General features: G+C 39.4%; 1 protein-coding gene across 1 annotated transcript in view; it reads left to right on the top strand.

The window, feature by feature from the left end:
- dst (dystonin) overlaps window positions 1–18,936 on the top strand; it is a 116,231-nt gene that overhangs the window by 40,708 nt on the left and 56,587 nt on the right. Inside the window, exons 9-36 of the mRNA XM_030770487.1 lie at window positions 1,767–1,933; window positions 2,788–2,900; window positions 3,409–3,515; window positions 4,353–4,472; window positions 5,084–5,179; window positions 5,311–5,438; window positions 6,637–6,730; window positions 6,825–6,979; window positions 7,097–7,433; window positions 7,479–7,604; window positions 7,751–7,879; window positions 8,018–8,095; window positions 8,198–8,359; window positions 8,882–8,986; window positions 9,205–9,300; window positions 9,517–9,642; window positions 9,810–9,962; window positions 10,137–10,291; window positions 10,477–10,603; window positions 10,871–11,054; window positions 11,785–11,942; window positions 12,189–12,367; window positions 12,568–12,706; window positions 12,890–13,083; window positions 13,265–13,427; window positions 13,518–13,601; window positions 13,768–13,875; window positions 14,052–14,150. Of these exons, the coding sequence (XP_030626347.1) occupies window positions 1,767–1,933; window positions 2,788–2,900; window positions 3,409–3,515; window positions 4,353–4,472; window positions 5,084–5,179; window positions 5,311–5,438; window positions 6,637–6,730; window positions 6,825–6,979; window positions 7,097–7,433; window positions 7,479–7,604; window positions 7,751–7,879; window positions 8,018–8,095; window positions 8,198–8,359; window positions 8,882–8,986; window positions 9,205–9,300; window positions 9,517–9,642; window positions 9,810–9,962; window positions 10,137–10,291; window positions 10,477–10,603; window positions 10,871–11,054; window positions 11,785–11,942; window positions 12,189–12,367; window positions 12,568–12,706; window positions 12,890–13,083; window positions 13,265–13,427; window positions 13,518–13,601; window positions 13,768–13,875; window positions 14,052–14,150 (3,882 nt within the window). The remainder of the gene's footprint in view (window positions 1–1,766; window positions 1,934–2,787; window positions 2,901–3,408; window positions 3,516–4,352; window positions 4,473–5,083; window positions 5,180–5,310; window positions 5,439–6,636; window positions 6,731–6,824; window positions 6,980–7,096; window positions 7,434–7,478; window positions 7,605–7,750; window positions 7,880–8,017; window positions 8,096–8,197; window positions 8,360–8,881; window positions 8,987–9,204; window positions 9,301–9,516; window positions 9,643–9,809; window positions 9,963–10,136; window positions 10,292–10,476; window positions 10,604–10,870; window positions 11,055–11,784; window positions 11,943–12,188; window positions 12,368–12,567; window positions 12,707–12,889; window positions 13,084–13,264; window positions 13,428–13,517; window positions 13,602–13,767; window positions 13,876–14,051; window positions 14,151–18,936) is intronic.

Here is an 18,936-nt window from a genome sequence, read left to right as displayed (position 1 = left end):
AGCCTGTTGGAGAGGAAACTACTTCGGAGACAGTTAAGGAGAGCCGTAAGCTTTGGGGCTGTGGAGCATTTGCTTCGGACATTGAGAAGTGACCGGTCTCAAATGAGTGATGTAGAGCAGCTCCTGGAGAACACAGAGGGCCTCTCCAAAATGATATGGGGTACACAAATACACAGGAATAGAAGGAGGGCCCGTACGTGTTCTTTGGGATTCATTTCTAAGGATTCTCTGGATGCTACGAAAAAAGCTCTCAAGTTTGCATCTAGCGAACCTTGTGAGGTAAAATAAGCGTTTAGCAAAATATTTCACCATGTTCTGTTCAGCCTTTCATATAAAATGGAGGAATATGCAATGATGTCATTGAACTGATGTCATGATTTTGTTTTCCCTGTCAACTTCTGGCAGTGCCTGACAGTTTTAATATGATTATCGAGTCATGTTAATTTACACTTGAGTCCACAAAACTGAAAATTTTGTACATACAGTTATAATGGTTTTTCACTGTTGGGAAGTTTTAGCCGGGGCTTGATGGTTGACTCTGTTCACATCAGCAAATTTACTTCCGTCCTTTGAAATGAAGCTCTAATTGCATTAATGTGAGACATAGATTCCCATTAAGTTAAAACAAATGTCAGTATTTAGAGAGTTATTATATTTTGCACTGAACATTTCACTAAAATGTCCGAGCTGTTTACGTGATTTAGCAGCCTTTTGGATTTTTTATTTATTTATTTTTTATTTGGTGCGCAGTATAATCCCATAGAGAAGGTAGGTGTTGTCACTTTGGATCATGTTGATGTCAGTTTCATAGCTTTGCATACTTACTGAATGTCTGTTAAGTAAAAAAGAGCTCATATCTGTTTTAGATTACAACTTTGGTGGATGTTTCTGAGCTCTTCCTGAAAGATTTTCAAGTAACACCTACAAATTTGCTGCAGTGTTTTACAGTGTATCATTTTTAGTTAACAGACTGACCTGTTGATGCATTGCAGTATAGTTAATCTAAACATCATGAGTGAAGCCACAAGACTAACAGGGTTTTGCATGTTTGGTTAGGCCCTAAACTGAACTATAAAACTGAAATTGATTATGTGTCATGCGTCCATGTGATTATTCTCCTTGTATTATTAACTTATGTGTACTTTTGAGGTATGATTCTTACATTCCTACATTGTTGAAATGTCCTTTTTAACTTGATACTCTTTTTCACAGAATTAATATAAGGTGTTTTTTTCAGTAAGTTCAGGTGTTGTCACATGAGAAGTGCTATTTTATCATGCTGGCCATTTTCTTTGGTACAAAGAGGTGTCCTTTGGTGTGCCAGAACACTTTTCTGCAAAAAACGGTTTCATTCATCAGACTTTAGGGGATATTTCTTTATTCAGTGGAACGAGGCCCGGTCATTGCTGATAACCTTGCTGTTTTTATAGTTTTGACTTTTTAACATGTGACTGATAGGAGTGGTGACACTGCAAATATAGTATGTGAAACTGCAAATATAGCATTTGAATTCTTAATGTGTATTTGAACAAGTCAACTTCTTGCCACTATTACCATTGTGTTTTCTTGCTGTATTTTACTTTTCACTTTAAGAAGTGCTTCTGTGATTCAGTGCTTTGATTCTCCTGCCATTAATAATGGCCAGCGAATTCTTTGAGATTAAATCTCAAAATCCCAGTGTTGGAAAGTATGGGGGTGATATTGACAAATTTAGATTTTTACCATGTGTTTTGAATAACACAAACGCTCTGTGTTTGTCCCCTCAGATCTCGGACATCCACGTCACTGGGGAGTCCGAGGACATGACAGCCAAGGAGAGGCTTCTGCTGTGGTCCCAGCAGTCGACTGAGGGCTATGTTGGTGTCCACTGTGATAACTTCACTACCTCCTGGAGGGATGGAAGATTATTCAACGCTATTATTCACAAATACAGGTAAAAACTAACTCAGTCTGCATTTTTTAAAAGATGATATTTTCCTTTGACAGCAAGTAAAAAGAAGAAGAAAGGAAAAAGAAATAAAAAGAATTCAGTTTGTGCCTCTGAACCTTGATGTGACTAGATAGCACAGTTTGAGATACTTCAGATTTGAATGTTCATATTTCACACACAAGTCTTTGTTAATGAGCAGATAGGGAGAAGTTATCCAGACATATACAGCATAGATCTTTTGTCTCAGTGACCTAGAAATGTATTACTGTTATCAACTTAAATAGAATTTCTGGCCCCCTTCCTGTCCTACTTTTCTTGATTGAACCATATTGATTCCTGCCTGACCACTGTGGTTTCAGTCGACGAAAACAATGCATATCAGTTACTGAGAATTTTTCTGACCTTTAAACTCTATTGTCAACAAATGACCTCACTTGGTCTTCTTAGGCAAACATATCTTGACTTTGCTGGAAAGTCTTGGACATCACTGATATAATGGCATTTCCTCTGTGGTTTCTCTGTCCCCAGATCTGTGTGACACATTGGTAGCTTGTCCTAGTTTCAGTCTCTCCCTCTGAATTTGTGAAACTAAAAGAAAAACGTAGGAATGAAATGTTTTACACACCATTTTAACGTTCTTGTGAGACTTCTGAAAGTCGACTGAAAATCACTGCCGTCCTTTGCAAAAAATAAGCAAGAACAGTGTTCTAAAATTAGAGATTTAAATATCATCTTCATACCTTTTCTCACCTTTTGTCTTCTTTTCTTTTTTGTTTTTATCTCTGTTTGCTGTCAGTTTCCATCTTTTGCCTGCAAAAATCAATATCAAAATATCTTTTTTTTTCCCACATCTCCAGACCTGACTTGGTGGATATGAGCAGAGTATCAACACAGAGTAGCAGATCAAACTTAGAGCAGGCATTCTCTGTGGCCGAACAGCTTGGGGTTGCTAGGCTACTGGACCCAGAGGGTGAGTTAGACTGAGCATACTGCATCATCTTCTGGATGTAAACCAGTGTGATAATGGATTATGACGATAGTGGATTAACATGATGTTAAAGTTATTGACAGTCTCATGTAAAAATTTAAAGTGTATTAACCATGAGGTTAAATTCAGGGAGATTTATGGTGCAGTTTATAACGTCGGGATCTGTCAATGTGACTACTCTGTAAACTACCGTGTCCACTGTATCATCAAGAGTTATTTTGACTGAACAGGAATCGAACAGATTTCTCACTTATCTTATTCACTTTCATTTGTAAACAAACACTATGAGTAAAAGGTAGAATAAATTAGCTACTGTCTTACTGTGTCACTTTGAGGCTATCCTTAAAAACAGGCCTCAAACATCATTGATTCTTAAACTAGAGAGAAACAGATTAAACCATGCAGGAGGGTTAAGGAGGGTTAAATATATTATCTTTGATATATTTGTATGTGCATATGGCATAATTTACCATTTTTGTCCTTGAATTAGATGTGGATGTGCAGTCTCCTGATGAGAAGTCAGTCATCACCTACGTTTCGACGTTGTACGATGTCTTCCCTAAAGTACCAGAGGGTGGAGACGGTATCAGTGCAAATGTAAGTGTGGATAAACAAGGTTAGGCACAGTGTACAAATCACCAAAAACTGAATACAGGAAAATTATCACTGTGTCTCTTCAGTTATATTACCCATGCAGTGAGTCTGCTGGAAACAGACCGGTTATAAACAGGGATTTGGCCACTGTTTATACTCGTGGCAGGACTATGGAGTTATAAATAAACCATACTGCTTGTATTATGATGGCTCTGTTCCTCTGGTCTCCATCTGCTGCTCCAGCTCAAAGCAATTGCACTTTGCCTGAGCAAACACTGGTTTTTCAAGGCCTGTTTTGCTGTGCTGTGCGTGACTATGATCGGATATGCTGTGAAATAAGAATTTGTTATTTGTTAACTTGTTACGTTGAAACAGCAATGCCATTTGAGTTTGGTTATTAAAGGGCAAACTCAAACTTGTCAGGTGTGTTCTTTATTTAGTTATTTGGAAATTATAGGCTTAATGATAGTGTGTCATTTTTGGAATCATTGCCAGTAAACTGTAGAAAAGCTTCCTTAGGTATTCTAAACAATCTGAGTTACACTCACATGGAACAAATGAATGAATATTATTTGCTCAGAACCATTCTGTCATATTTCTTTTACATTAACCTATTCTTTAAAAAGCCTTAAATAAGAAAAAATAAAATAAACTTAAATAAGAAAAAGAATGTGTCTGGTGGGTATAGCCATGGAGGGTGTGCTATAATGTATACCATAATGTTGAATAAATTCAAATGGAAGGACTACAAAATCATTGAATGATTGTATTTATGAATGAATTGAATCATAATTTAGAATAATTACGTTTATAAATGATGTTTAATGTTGTTTTACACAGGATGTTGACATTAAATGGGTAGAATATCAAAACATGGTGAATTACCTCAGCCAATGGATCAAACACAACGTGACTGAAATGTCAGACAGAACCTTTCCCAGCAATCCAGTCGAACTTAAGGTAAGAGGAGGAACACAAATGGCCACTGAAATAGTGAAAACGATTAGTACACAGGTACTTACGCATTTGTTTTTCATTTTATAGATGCAAATAAATATTACATTCATAGTATATATAAAAATTGATCTGTGTTGGTTCATTAGCAGATGAAGTCATGATCCTTGGTGTTATTTTTAAATGTATGTGATTCTTCTAAAACTGTAAAACGTTAAATATTAAAATGCTTAAAGCAACAAATGTCAAACAGCTGATAACCGAAAACCGTTCCTGATGCTGGCTAGAATTAAATATTGCTTGGCCTGTGCAGGCCTGGGGCAAAGTACCTGCATGCGTTTAGGAGCTTCAGATTGCAGATAAGTAGCGCCGCTCACACTGGAGAGCATTAAAGCTTTATTAAAGGGGTCGAGAACAGCTTGGCTGATCTCTCCTTATCAGACAGACACTGAACGGATGAAAGCTGGGTTCTGATTTTTATATGTGAGTAGCCTCAGATTGTGTTGTGGTTTGTTTGTGTATGATGTTCTGAGTTGATAAACTGTAAATGGTATGTGAGATGATGTCTATTTGAAACTAAGTTTTTTTTTTCTGTCTCTCTCTTTGTCTTTTTATAGGCACTTTATACACAATATTTGCAATTTAAAGAGAGTGAAATCCCACTGAAAGAGAATGAGAAGACCAAAATCAAGCAGTTGTATAAAATGCTAGAGGTTCGTGAAGTGAAACTGTACAAACTGTGCAAATCATCTAATTTTGATGATAATGTGATAAAATTCTTGTGGAACATCTGCCTTGCCTCTCCACGTAGTGCTGATAGGTTCTATCACTTTTTTGGGGGCAGGTGTGGATTGAGTTTGGTCGTATCCAGTTGCCTCAGGGGTACCACCCTAACGATGTGGAGAAGGAATGGGGAAAGCTGATTGTAGCCATGCTGGAGAGAGAGAAGAGCTTAAGGCCTGAAGTGGACAGGTATGAAAAGCCTTCATTGTGATTTATGTAAGGCTTTCTTCATCTCACTGACAGATATTTATCAGTGTGGATCAAAACTTTGACCAAGCTGCTCTCAGGATTAGTTTAACAAAACTGAGGAATCCACTAAGAATTTGCTGTATATCTCTTCATTTAATCAATTCATCTGAATCAGTGAATTTCAAATATATTTTAAAATGTCATGAACTGCATTATGAAAGTTGCATTGTAGCCGGTTGAGCTGTGTAGTGTGCATCTTGTTAAAAAAAATCTTTTGAGCTACTTTATTTTTAAAGATATCAGTGATCTGTTATAATATTGTCAATGTTCAGTTTGCTGACAGTGGATGGGTTTCAGGGATTACCAGTTAAGATTAAAATGCAGTCCTCTTTGTACTACTTACAAATGACACTTTTGGAAATCACCGTGCTCTTTGATATTTCATCACGTTATTGTCAGGATAAACATAGTTCTCACTCTGTAATGACGATGACAGAGAGACAGTGTTATGGAGGGAGATGAGTAAAAATGGTAGGCGTTCCCTAAATGCCCTCCTTTTACAAACTATAACTGTCTGAACCTGTAATGGATCATGTGTCCTTAGAAGAGCGGGGAGGAAAAAAAAGTTATGCATTTGTCATGTCCCTGAGGGTAATTGTCCAGGGGTTGGATAAGACACGTATGAGCCTATAAAGAGCAGGGCGTGAAAACTCTGCCACCACACGCAGATGGAGTTTATACCATGACTCTTCACTGCTGGGTCTTGGAGTGCACGTTTCCAATGGAGGATCGGTAGACGCATCTCTCTGTGTGTTTAATGGGGACTGTGGTTATTTACTACCATGAACAGTGACCTTGCTTATTGCAGTAGTGTTTCATCTATGAGCAACAGTACACTGGCCAGCCTAGGCTCAGCTGAGAACCTGCTCTCGGGTACACACGAGCCTCTGTCCAGCACCCCAATTTTTTTCAATTACAAGTCTGTGAGTGGACCCAGGTGAGGTGGCCGTTTGGGGCTCAGGAGTCAATTCGGGGGACATTCCTAAAGCGTTTGCATGCTCTATTTATTGATTTTTTTAATTGATGTTTTTTTTAACTCTTGGTGAAAGCAGAGTTGAGATCATAGCCTAGTTTTGGCTTGTTCTGGAAAGACTCTGATGTGATTGTTGTTGTGAATATTTTTTTTTTTGTCTCATAGACTTGAAATGTTGCAGCAAATTGCAAACAGAGTCCAGAGAGACTGCGTAACAGGAGAAGACAAACTAGCTTTAGCACGGACAGCTCTGCAGTCAGTAAGTATCAGGAGAAACTTTCAGAAGAAAGAAAAAGATGACATAAAATGAGAGAGAGATTACAAACTGAGGACTGTATTTTGCTTTTTTCCAGGATGCAAAGAGATTAGAATCTGGCATCCAGCTCCAACACGAGGCAGAGATAGCTGGATACCTCTTAGAGTGTGAAAACCTTCTCAGACAGCAGGTGGTGGATATTCAGATTTTACTGGATGGGAAGTTCTACTTGGCTGATCAATTTGTTCAAAGGTGTGAACTCCTATCTCTAGAATTCTTAGTTAGTTTTGTTGTATAAACTGTTAGACAGAGGTAAATCTGGAAAGGTTAAAATATGTTAAGTAAGTTTGCTTTGTGTCTGTTTTGAAGGGTGTCCAAGCTTCGCGATGATCTGATGTCCCTCAGATCGGAGTGCTCCTCTGTCTACAGTAAAGGGCGAACGTTAACTACCGAACAGACTAAGATGATGATCTCTGGTATCACACAGAGCTTGAACTCAGGCTTTTCCCAGAATCTAAGCGCTGGACTGACTGCTACCCTCACTCCTTCACTCACTCCTGGTGGAGGCCTAGTATCACCAGGACCTGCACTCACTTCCAGCCTCACCCCTGCCTTAACCCCAGCCATGACCCCTGGCTTAACTCCAGGTACAACTCCAGGTATCACACCTGGCATGGCTCCAGGCCTGCCGCCCATCTCCGTCCAGGCTTACATGGGCGGAGGAGGTAGCATGGATGCTGGTGCTCTCCAGCACCTCAAGCAGATGCAGATTCGCAAGCCTTTATTAAAGTCAGCATTAGTTGACCCGAACTTGACGGAAGAAGAGGTCAATATGAAGTTTGTCCAGGATTTGCTTAACTGGGTAGAGGAAATGCAGGTAAATTTGATCTTTGCTTGGTTTCAGCTAGTTTTATTTGAAAGCGCATTCTGGATGTGTTGAAATCTGTTATAGCTAAATTATACGTCATATGATTTATATTATTTGATTGCAAGAAATATTTCTTTTTTTGTCAACCTCTGTAGACTCAGCTTGACCAAGCAGAATGGGGATCTGATTTGCCAAGCGTTGAATCATATTTAGAAAATCACAAAACTTTTCATCGTGCTGTCGAAGAATTTCAGATGAGCCTCAAGGAAGCCAAACTTAGTGAGGTATCTGAAAAAAAAATGGTTTATTTGACTAAGCACTTATGTGATGGGTGTTATCTGAACTTTCTGGAAAATTTTGCATGCATTTTGAATACTGACTCAAAGTTGCACTGATTAATATTGTAAAAAAACAATTTGCAGATTCAGATGTCTCAGTCCCAGAAAGCTAGTTATTCTGAGAAGCTAGCCAAGTTAGAGAACCAGTATGGGAGGCTACTGGTAAGTGAACAAAGAATAAAAAAAATACTCTGTGTTATTACAGCAAGGCTCATTAATTTCCCTCTAAATAAACATGTTTTCTGTGCTCCTGTGTTTACTCAGAACTGCTCTAGAGATAGACAGAAACATCTCGAGAGCCTGCTTGACTTTGTGTCCCGCGCCACTCAGGAGCTTATCTGGCTCAATGAAAAAGAGGAAGAGGAGGTGGCATTTGATTGGAGTGAGAGGAATGATAACATCCCCAGGAAAAGGGATTATCATGCAGTGAGTTTAACCATCTAACCATATCTATCTGTTTTCTTTACAGTTCTCCAATGACTGACTCCTAAGTCAGTCACGCTGAATTAATTATTGTTAGTTCATTATTATTAGATTCAATTCGGCCTAGAAATTGTATGCATCCAAGAATAGCAAGCTAACCACACACAATTTGCTTGCATTTTCAGTTGGAAGTGTGGTGAACATGTAATCATAGAGCTTTCACAGTGGACGTTATCATTGCAAGCAATATGTTTTCCCTGAAAACAGCTGTGGGCTTGTTTGGGTATCAACTGTGATTAGAGAAAGCTAAAATAATTCTAAGGATTTATCGGCATGCTTTTTGTCAACTCTCATATACACTTGCTTTAGTCGCACACTATAAGAAGATGTAAGAGTCTGATTTTGTGCAGCATTATATGGACAGGCCCTTACACGTCAGACTTATATCTCTTACATAAGGTAAAGTAAACCTGAGCCAAGGAAGCAGTCTAATATGTTTTGTATTTCTCTCCCTTTTTGCCTCAGGAGCTGATGAGAGAACTGGATGACAAGGAATCAGTTATCAAATCAGTTCAGGACAAAGCTGAAACCCTGTTAATCGAAAACCACCCCGCCAGGCTTACCATTGAAGTGAGCCAAATTCACATGTCTTAGTGATATCCCAAAAACAGGTTAAAATATGTCACACCCTGTGGCTAAACTGCTTAGAGGTTTAAAATTATGTCTTAAATTGAGTGATGATGTTTCTGTGTCATTTCCTATAAATCAGTTCAGTGTGTTAGTGCTGAATGTACACATTTTCCCTGTCAAACTGAGCTATCTCTGTTTCTACCTGTCAAATTACTCAGGCATACAAAGCAGCCATGCAGACGCAATGGAGCTGGATCCTGCAGCTCTGCTTCTGTGTGGAACAGCACCTGAGAGAGAATGCCATATATTTTGAGGTGACTCTTCCTTAGGTTTTCTTTTTTTTATAATTCAATGTCTGCTTTGATTTAATTGAAAGAATATGATTTTGGCAGCAGTACACTTTCATAGTACAATTTCCCTTGGATTCCTCTTCCCTCACCTTCCGCAAACAGTCCTTCAACGTAATTAACTAAATATGACGACATATAATTTCCTGTCACATACAACCAATGTCCTTACTCTCCCATCAGTTTTTCAGTGATGCCAAAGAGTCCTTAGACTACCTTAAGAGCCTGCAAGATGCCATCCACAGAAAATATAGGTGTGACCGAACGAGCAGTTTACACAGACTTGAAGATCTCATTCAGGAGTCCATGGTGAGGAACACTGGAGGAAACCCTAATGAAATTGCCTTTAGTCTAACTAAATTAAAAGCCTGTCAGCATAATTTTCATGTTATTCATTGGAGATAGAATGTCTGTTAGGTCAGATATACCCTTGTGTATCCAACTGAGGACTGAATATTGGTGTGTTTTCTCCCCAGGACGAAAAAGAGCAGCTTCTTCAGTACCGCAGCACTGTCGCTGGCCTGGTAGGACGAGCAAAGACCATTATCCAGTTAAAGCCCCGCAATCCTGAGAATCCCATTAGAACTTCCATTCCCATCAAAGCCATCTGCGACTACCGTCAGATAGAGGTAAGTTTTATTAAACCTCCTTCTACAGTAATATTCAGTGTATTCAACATCCATCTACAGTGAGATACTACTCAGTAAGCAATGGTGAATACCTTTGTCTGTCTCTGTCCTCCTAGAGTATATTATTATTTAGTCATAATTCTGATTAATTTTCATCACACTTTTTTCTCATAGATAACTATCTACAAAGATGATGAGTGTGTTCTCGCCAGCAACTCCCATAGGGCCAAGTGGAAGGTGATCAGCCCATCAGGAAACGAGGCCATGGTGCCTTCGGTGTGCTTCAGTGTGCCACCGCCCAATAAGGAGGCAGTCGACATGGCCAGCAGGTGGGTGGAGTACATGGGTGCTCCAGGGATACATTTTTATACTTACAGAATTAATGTTATTAGCAACTCTGACTTTAATTTTGCTTCAGTTCTGTAATAATATATTACTGTAAAATTTCTCAGTTCTCATTAAAGTTGTTCAAGGCCTGCAGTCTCTCATGATGCATCACGTTTCATTCGGTCAGGATCGAGCAGCTGTACCAGAACGTTCTGGCTCTGTGGCATCGCTCTCATGTCAACATGAAGAGTGTGGTGTCCTGGCATTATCTTATGACTGACATCCGAGCCATCCGCGGCAGCACTGTCGCCTCGGTATTCATTTCCACTCTGTATATTCATGTTCTAAGCACAAAATACCCAAAGGGTTGGGAGGATCATAATGAAAGCCCTTATTATTACCTGTCCTCTTCTAATGTAATTACAAACATGAAGAGTCAGTCCCATATTGGCAAATTGAAGGCTGCAGCATTTTATCTGGTTCAAGTCCTGTCAGGACCAATTTTTTAATAATCTTGTAATCAGAACAGAAATTTTTGGGAGAGTTTGGAATCTTTTTAATGTGTCGAATCTTTTGCTCAGATTAAAACTCTGCTGCCAGGCGAGCATGAGCAGGTCCTAAGTAGCCTGCAGGTGCATTTTGAGGAGTTTCTGAAAGACAGTGATGAATCGGAGGTCTTCACTGTCGCTGACTGTGCGCAGCTGGAGAGGGAGGTCCTAGCCTGTAAGGAGTATTACGAGGAGCTGCTCAAGTCTGCGGAGAGAGGCAAGCTACCCGAGATGCAAGCTCTATCCGTCTCATTTAGAGAGGGGTGCAGGCCAAAGATTTGGCGCCCTTCCTCGAGGGAAACACATGGTCCGCTAAGCCTATTAGACACAAATTTAATACCATTTGCAATTATGCTTTGTCCAGCCATGACCAGCAATGTCACTATAATGAGCTGTCTGAGACTTGGTTTACGTGTGCTGGCGTGTTTCAGTTAATACATCCACTTTTGTTTATCCACCTCAGAGTATTGTGTCTGGTAGTGCTTCATGGTATTGTACAAAGTGTAATTCCTATTTAAATGTGGAATAAGGAGATTTAACAGAGCAAAGTTTTTTTTTCAGAAGTCATATTATAAAGGGGCCCACCTGTTAGTTTCACATTAATATTGTTCTGCAATCGGTTTGCAAACAGTTTAGGAAATTATAATCTCACCTCTATTTATTATGAAAGAATCAGAGTACTTTCTGCAGGAAGGTGTCATTTCAAGCATCACACAGACAAATCTGATGAAATTTGTAAATTTAGACAAAAACTCTTGCATACCTTCATACCTTCAATCTGTGTGTTAAAGAAAATTAATTGCTGAAATAGATAGAGGTATTAGTTTATCCAGAGGGATTATTTTATCTGTTACTGTGCGCAGAACTATGCAGTATTTGCAGTGTCTGTGCAACTGATGTGTTGTTAATACATGGGTTTAATGCTGGCGCCCTCTTGTGGTTTACAGAAGAGCACGAGGAATCAGTGTACAACCTCTTCATTTCGGAGGTGCGGAATTTCCGCATGCGTCTGGAAGGACATGAGGAACAGCTAATTCGACAGATCCGTGCTCCTCTGGACAGAGATGATGTGGAACAGAGCATACAACGCATCACTGATCAGGAGGTAGACTTTTGGGTCTAAACTACAGAGAGATGTTCGGCCTGCTCAGTATCAGTCAGATAGCTCTGTGTTTTCTTCTTATTATTTCTTTTTGCACTCAGGTTTGGTCATGTCTGTAGATTGGATAAAAAAAACCCCTTGCTCATGATTAACATTCATCACCAGTGTATTAGTACACAAAACTGGATCATATAACATGCCTGTAACTGAAGTAACTATTGTGTTGTGTATGCTGTCTGTGTGTCTCAGAGGAAGAAGGCGGAGCTTGATCGGTTGAAAGAAGACTTGGAGGTGCTAAAGGAGAAGTGTGAGGTGTTCCTCAGACAGGCTTCAGCCTCTCCATCTGCCCCCACCCTCTCCTCAGAGCTGAACATTGTCACACAAAGCATGAGCCAGGTCTACTCCATGTGCTCCATTTATCTGGAGAAGTAAGCATGTGCTCCTGATAACTCTCTGGCACAGATTAAGATTTCCCCTTAAGGAATCTGAAGTAGTATTGAAATATCATGGAAGTGCAGCAATATTGAACCTCACATTTTAGGCATTTGAATTCTTGAGGCACATTGGTCTGTTTAAGGATGTTGACATTTTGACTGATAAAAATCACCTTCTATTGTTCAACCACCAGGCTTAAAACAGTGAGTTTGGTTGTGAAACATAGCCAGAGTGCAGAGGCCCTGGTCAAAATGTATGAGGCAAAACTCTGTGAGGAGGAGGCGATCAATGCAGATCTCAAATCCATTGATGCAGTCATGAACACTCTCAAGGTGAGATTCAACATAATTCAACTCAAAAAACATATTTCCTGTAAATGTTGTCCTCATAATTAGGATTTATTAAATTAAACTTTAGAGAATCTAACATAATCTAACCGGCGATTAAACAGTTGTTTCATTTTTATGTGATAAATAAGCTGGATCTTTTGAATAAGTGGGGATATGTGTTCTCAGCAATGGCGGTCAGAAATAGATGACAAACGAGAGATATTTCACGACTTGGAGGATGAGCTGCAGAAGGCTCGGGTAATCAGTGACCGCATGTTCAAAACACACAATGAGAGAGACTTTGACCTGGACTGGCACAAAGAGAAGGCTGACCAACTCGGAGAGAGATGGCACAACATTCATTCTCAGATTGAAAACAGGTCAGATGGCTCAAATAATCAGGAGGTCATGATAGTTCTGCCATGTTATTGCACCACTTAATTTGAGATGAAATTGCATTAAATGTCTTGACTTAGAGAGTTGTGCTTTATTCAAGTATTCATATAGTAGAGTGTTTGCTCATAACAGAGAAATATGAAGTTGTTAACATTTCTTTTGCAGACTACGAGATCTAGAGGGCATCAGTAAATCGCTGAAATACTACAAAGACACATACAATAGCTTGGATGAGTGGAGCAAAGAGATGGAAGCCAACCAGCTGAAGGCACAGGAAAACCAGCCAGACGACAGCAAGGCTATGGCTGAACTACTTAATCAACAGAAAGTAAGAAAGTTTGCTGCATAAAACTGACTGGATATAGGCCTATATTATGTTGCAAATGGTGACTGATTTATGCGTGTTTTTGCTTTTCAGGTCCTTATGTCGGAGATTGAACAAAAGCAGAGTAAGATCGAGGAATGCCAGAAGTACTCTGAGCAGTACTCTGCCGCTGTGAAAGTAAGAATTTTCTATAAGCTTATATTACAGTAAGACAGAGCAGTGTGTTTTCACTGTAATAAAGAGCACGTAAAAATTCAAATTTATATGAAAATCCAGCAACCTATCCGAGATTTGGAAAGGCACAGTGTGGAAGCATTTGCAAGGTTTGCTCATGTTTTCTCAGGAATATGAACTCCAGTTGATGACCTATAGAGCTATGGTGGACTCTCAGCATAAGTCCCCTGTCAAGAGAAGGAAAATGCAGAACTCCTCTGATGCAATGCTTCAGGAGGTAAGAGCCGAAGTGTTTCTGTACCACTCACAGAGTGGATGCCATAGACCGCTCTTATTCTGGTCCAGCAATGCAGTGTGTCAGTTTTGTACTGTGATCTAACTATAGCATATTAAGGCTCTTATGATACATTTCACAGCTTTTTAGAGGGAATTTTTCTGCACTTTATCTTTCAGTTCATGGACCTTCGCACTCGCTATACAGCTCTGGTTACACTTATGACCCAGTATGTGAAGTTTGCAAGTGAGAATCTAAAGAGGACTGAGGAAGAAGAGGTAAGACATTCATGTAGGCTACTTCAATATTTACTGTTATTTAATATTTAAGCAATGTTTTACTTAAGCAAACTGATATTTAAGCAAAGTTTCTTTCCTGATTTTTCCAAGTCATAAAATTGGATGTAAGATCACAACTTCACATTTGCTCTTGAGCAAACTTCTGTAACTTTGTGGTCTTTCACCATTTCAATTTTGTCAACGTCTTATATTCAAGCATGCGTTTTCTTGAATATAGACAATGACTTGGTTCATGGTCAGTTTGTTTCATTCACTAATTATTCCGTACTATCTTTGCAATGTAAGCTTTATTGATTTCCAACTTTTTGTGAACTGTGGTGCTTCTGCAAGGCAATTATGTATGATATACTCCCAGCCATATGTGTGCATCCCGTTCATGCACGTCCCCCCTTGCAATGGTAAACTTGTTGATATGTTTTTCAATGACTTCAGCTTCTTTCAAATAAACCTTACAGTGAATAAAGCTGACATTCAGATACAAAATATACAGTATTTTGTATTGTTGATGGTGATGGCATCTCTCTGGGGCTTTGCATTTTTCGAAATGAGAGACTTGTCACTGTCGGAGGGTAGTGGAACAATTTTGCAAATCTTCAGCAGTCTTCATTTGGTGAGTGGGTAGAAACCGCAGAATGGCTTGGGTAACACCTTTAATTTTTTTCTTGGATAAGCATGGTATGTAGATAACAGTGTGTTTCATCGTAGAAGAGAAAATCTTCTGAAAAAGCTGAATATATTACCTGGACTGAGACAATGGAGCTACAGAAAGCTGCTAGTGAGGAGGAGATTGCAAGGCTTCAGCGTCAGGTACTCGAACTTGAAGCCTCTTTGTCTGATAGGCAAAAACAGTTGGATATTTTAGGAGCAGAAGTGGAGATGCAGAAGAAGACCAATGAGGAGCTGAGCGCTCAGAAGTCAAAAGCTGAGTATGAGGTACAGCAATATCGTGTTGAACTAGAGGGAACAATAAAAAGCAAAGCTGCCATTGAGCAAGATCTTGCCAATGCCCGACAACTCATTCAGCAGTCAGAGGTCAAACGCGCTTCCTTAGAAGAGAGCCTCCGGATGATGAAGAAGAACATAGAAGAGAGCACACTAGCTCGCAGAAAGCTTGAAGATCACTTGCGACGCAAGGACAGTGATGTACAGGATCTGGAAGAGCATAGTCGCACACTAGAGAGAGAGCTGAAGGCCAAAGAGGGTGCTGAGGCAGAACTCCTGAATCAGGTCAAGATCATGGAAAAGGACCTTGCACAGCAGTCAGAAGCAAGGACCGTCCAAGGAGAGTCGCGAGTTTCCAAAGAGACCATAAATAAATCTGCCTTCCAAAGCAGTGTCCAGCTCCTCCAGTCAGAAGCAGAGGCACAAATCCTGCAGCACAAAGTTGATGAGCTTCTTATGGGTAAGACCAGGGCTGAGACTGAAATCAAAAGTTTGAAGTCAGAATTGAATTCTGTCCTCATGCAAAAGAATATGGCTGAAGAAAAATCACAGCGCTTCAAAGAGCTTCTGGACGATGCCAACAACAGATTGATGAAGCTTCAGGTAGATATGGAATCAGATAGGTCCAGCATCAGACAGAAATCAGACCAGCTGAGGCAAGAGTCTGCTGAACTAAAGAAATCTATATACATCTTTCAAGAACAAATCAAATCTCTTCAAAGAGAAAAATCTTCATTGGAGCAAAGAGTGCATTTCCACAAAACAGAGGCTGATGGCTTGAAAGAACAGCTAAAGATCAGTCAAGGAAAACTGCTTCAGAGGAGCTCTTTGGACCAAGAGAACAGCCACAAAATCAGATGCTTAGAAGAAGAGCTGTCCTCTAAACAGACTGAAGGTGACCAATTGATATTTAAGATCAATGAACTTAACAGAATGAATCAGCTATTGGAAAATGATATTAGGCATCTTTCTGTAAGTGTTGAATCATTCCAGCAGGAAAAATCACATTCTGAGCAAAAGATCAAAGCATTGAAAAGTGAAGCTGATAATTTAAAAGAGCAACTTCAGAAAGCTAAAGAGGAATACAACCTCAAGGCAAGAAATGAGAAAGAGGCACAGATTAAAATCAGAAACCTTGAATTAGAACTTCAGAAAAGTTCTTTACAAGTGAACCAGCTAACAAAGAAAATAGATGAACTGAAGAGGATTAGCGTGGAAAATGAGCGCTCTATGAAAAATATGAAAGCAGAACTTGATAAAGTTCATATAGATATTGGAAGCAAAGACCAACAAATCAATATATTCAAGTCACAGGTGGATAGTACAAAATCTCAGCTTAAGATAATTGAAGAGGAACTCTTAAACAAAACTCAGACTATGCATGAACTTCAGATTAGAGTGAGAGACTATGATGAGGAGGTGAAGAAATCATCTGAGCTGCAACAGAAGATTGCAGGTCTCACAATAAGCAGTGCCAGTCTTGAAAAGGATATTCGAAATCTGAAAGCAGAACTCAATTCCGTAACCTTGGAGAGAAACATAGCCAGTCAGAAAGTTCAAGAGCAGAAGGGTGAGATCAATGACCTGAATGGAACATTAAGAAAACTCAGGGCAGAAATGCAGAAAGAGTCATCAGAAAGTAAGAGATATCTCTCTAAGGTTAAAGAACTTGAAAATGAGCTTCTGAAATTTAAACAGACCATGAGAGGTTTCAGTGGAAGCTCTGAGAAAGCCACAATCAATCTAAAACAGGATCTCAGTGTACTTCAGCGGGAAAAGCAAGCAGCTGACCAAAAACTGCTGACTTTGAAATCAGAATTTGATGAACTTGGTGTCACCCTAAAAAGAACAAAAGAGGAATTAGCAAAAGTGATTAGAGAGGGGCAAGCAAAAGAGTCCCAAGTAAAAGAGTTACAGACACAACTTGAGAAGAGCAAGTTAACCATTAAAGAGATAAGCTCAACTTCGGATACATCAGCATCAAATTTTAAACAGGAACTTGTTGCACTTCATAAAGAAAAGAGTAACGCAGATGAGAGAGCCATGGCTTTAGTTGCTGAGACCACTCAATTAAAAATTAAGCTGGAGCAAACCCAAGAGGAGCTCAAACAGAAGCAAAAAGAGACAGCTACTGCTGAGAGGAGGTCTAAGATGCTAGATGAACAACTTGAGAACTGTAAAAGAATGCTTGAAGACTTACGAGGCAAACTTGAGCTACAGAAGAAGGGCTACGAGACACAGCTGCAGTTAGTGCAGACTGAGATGGAGCAAAAACTTGTGTTACAGGAAGCCCGCATGAAACTAGAGCATGAAAAAAAATCAAGGGAGCACACATATAGTGCTGAAACAGTGGAACGAGACAACAAGCAGCTCTTGCAAGAGATTGAAAAGCTGAAATCCCTTCATGAAAAGGCTGTGAAAGCAAAGGAGGAGACTCAGCAACAGTTGGACAAACTGCGTACTGAAATGGAGCAGACAGAGAAACAGAGAGGAGCACTGGACCTTGAGCTACTTCAGGCTAAGTCAAAAATTACAGAGCTAGAAACAGAAAAGATAAGGATCACATCGAGTATTACTCAAATTCAGAACACCCACAAAGACAGTTCAAATGAAATTTCAAGGCTGAAAAGGGTTTTGGCAGAGACAGAGCAGAAATTACAGATCACAGAAAAAGAACGAGACAACAAGCAGCTCTTGCAAGAGATTGAAAAGCTGAGATCCCTACATGAAAAGGCTGTGAAAGCAAAGGAGGAGACTCAGCAACAGTTGGACAACCTGCGTACTCAGATGGAACAGACAGAGAAACAGAAAGGAGCATTAGACCTTGAACTGCTAAAGGCTAAGTCAAAAATTGCAGAGCTAGAAACAGAAAAGATAAAGATCACATCCAGTACTACTCAAATTCAGAACACCCACAATGAAAGTTCAAATGAAATTTCAAGGTTGAAAAGGGTTTTGGCAGAGACAGAGCAGAAATTACAGATCACAGAAAAAGAAGCCAGATCCCAAAAGGAGCAAATTGTTTCTTATATAAAAGAAGTTAAGTTGTTGCAGGAGAAGAACTTAAAGCTTGAGGTGGCTGTCAATTCAGAAAGTAAACGAGTAAAAGAACTGGAGGCTGCAAGTCAGGCCAGTCACCAGTGTGCTAAAGATGGAGAGATAGCCAAGCTGAAGACTGAACTACGCTTGACACAGAAAATTGTGTCATCATATGAAGAGGCAAAGAGGAATCTGGAGGAGGAACTTATGAAAATGAAAGTTACCTCTGAGGTACAAGTCCCTAAATACTCACTAATTTGTTACTTATCTTTGTGCATTTTTGCTCTCTTAATTGATAGTAAAACAAGGTAGTGGGAAAGCCAAATGTTTGGCAATGTTTTCTGTAAATTTTAAGATATTTAAAATCAGAGTTTATTCTAAATCCATGTATTTGGACATGACTTAATTCTGCTGAAATAAAAAGAGTATGGTAGTAGTGCAAAAACACATTGGGCAATGCAAAATTAAGTCATTGTTCTAATTTTCACTTCTTATATTTTGAGTTCCATCATCTAATTTTGCTGAAAATGTTATGCTTACAGATAGCTACTCAGGAGAAGGATAAAGTACTGGAGGAACTCAGAAAGGTCAAGCAAAGCAAAATAGAAATGGTCCAAAATAATGTCCAGTCACATGCCACGAAGAAAGAAACTTCTGTAACTTCTGTACGTAATTCAGCAAACTCGACACACGTTACGTCTACCAGTCAAACAGAATCTGTAAAGAGGAGCTCAGTATCTGAGAAAAGCAAATCTGGTAAAAGCCAAAGTGTTTCATTCAGCAT

This window comes from Chanos chanos, chromosome 4 (genome assembly GCF_902362185.1).
Source record: "Chanos chanos chromosome 4, fChaCha1.1, whole genome shotgun sequence".
NCBI lineage: Eukaryota > Metazoa > Chordata > Actinopteri > Gonorynchiformes > Chanidae > Chanos > Chanos chanos.
Note: the sequence above shows the minus strand (reverse complement) of the source record. Positions and strands in the feature narration are given on the sequence as shown.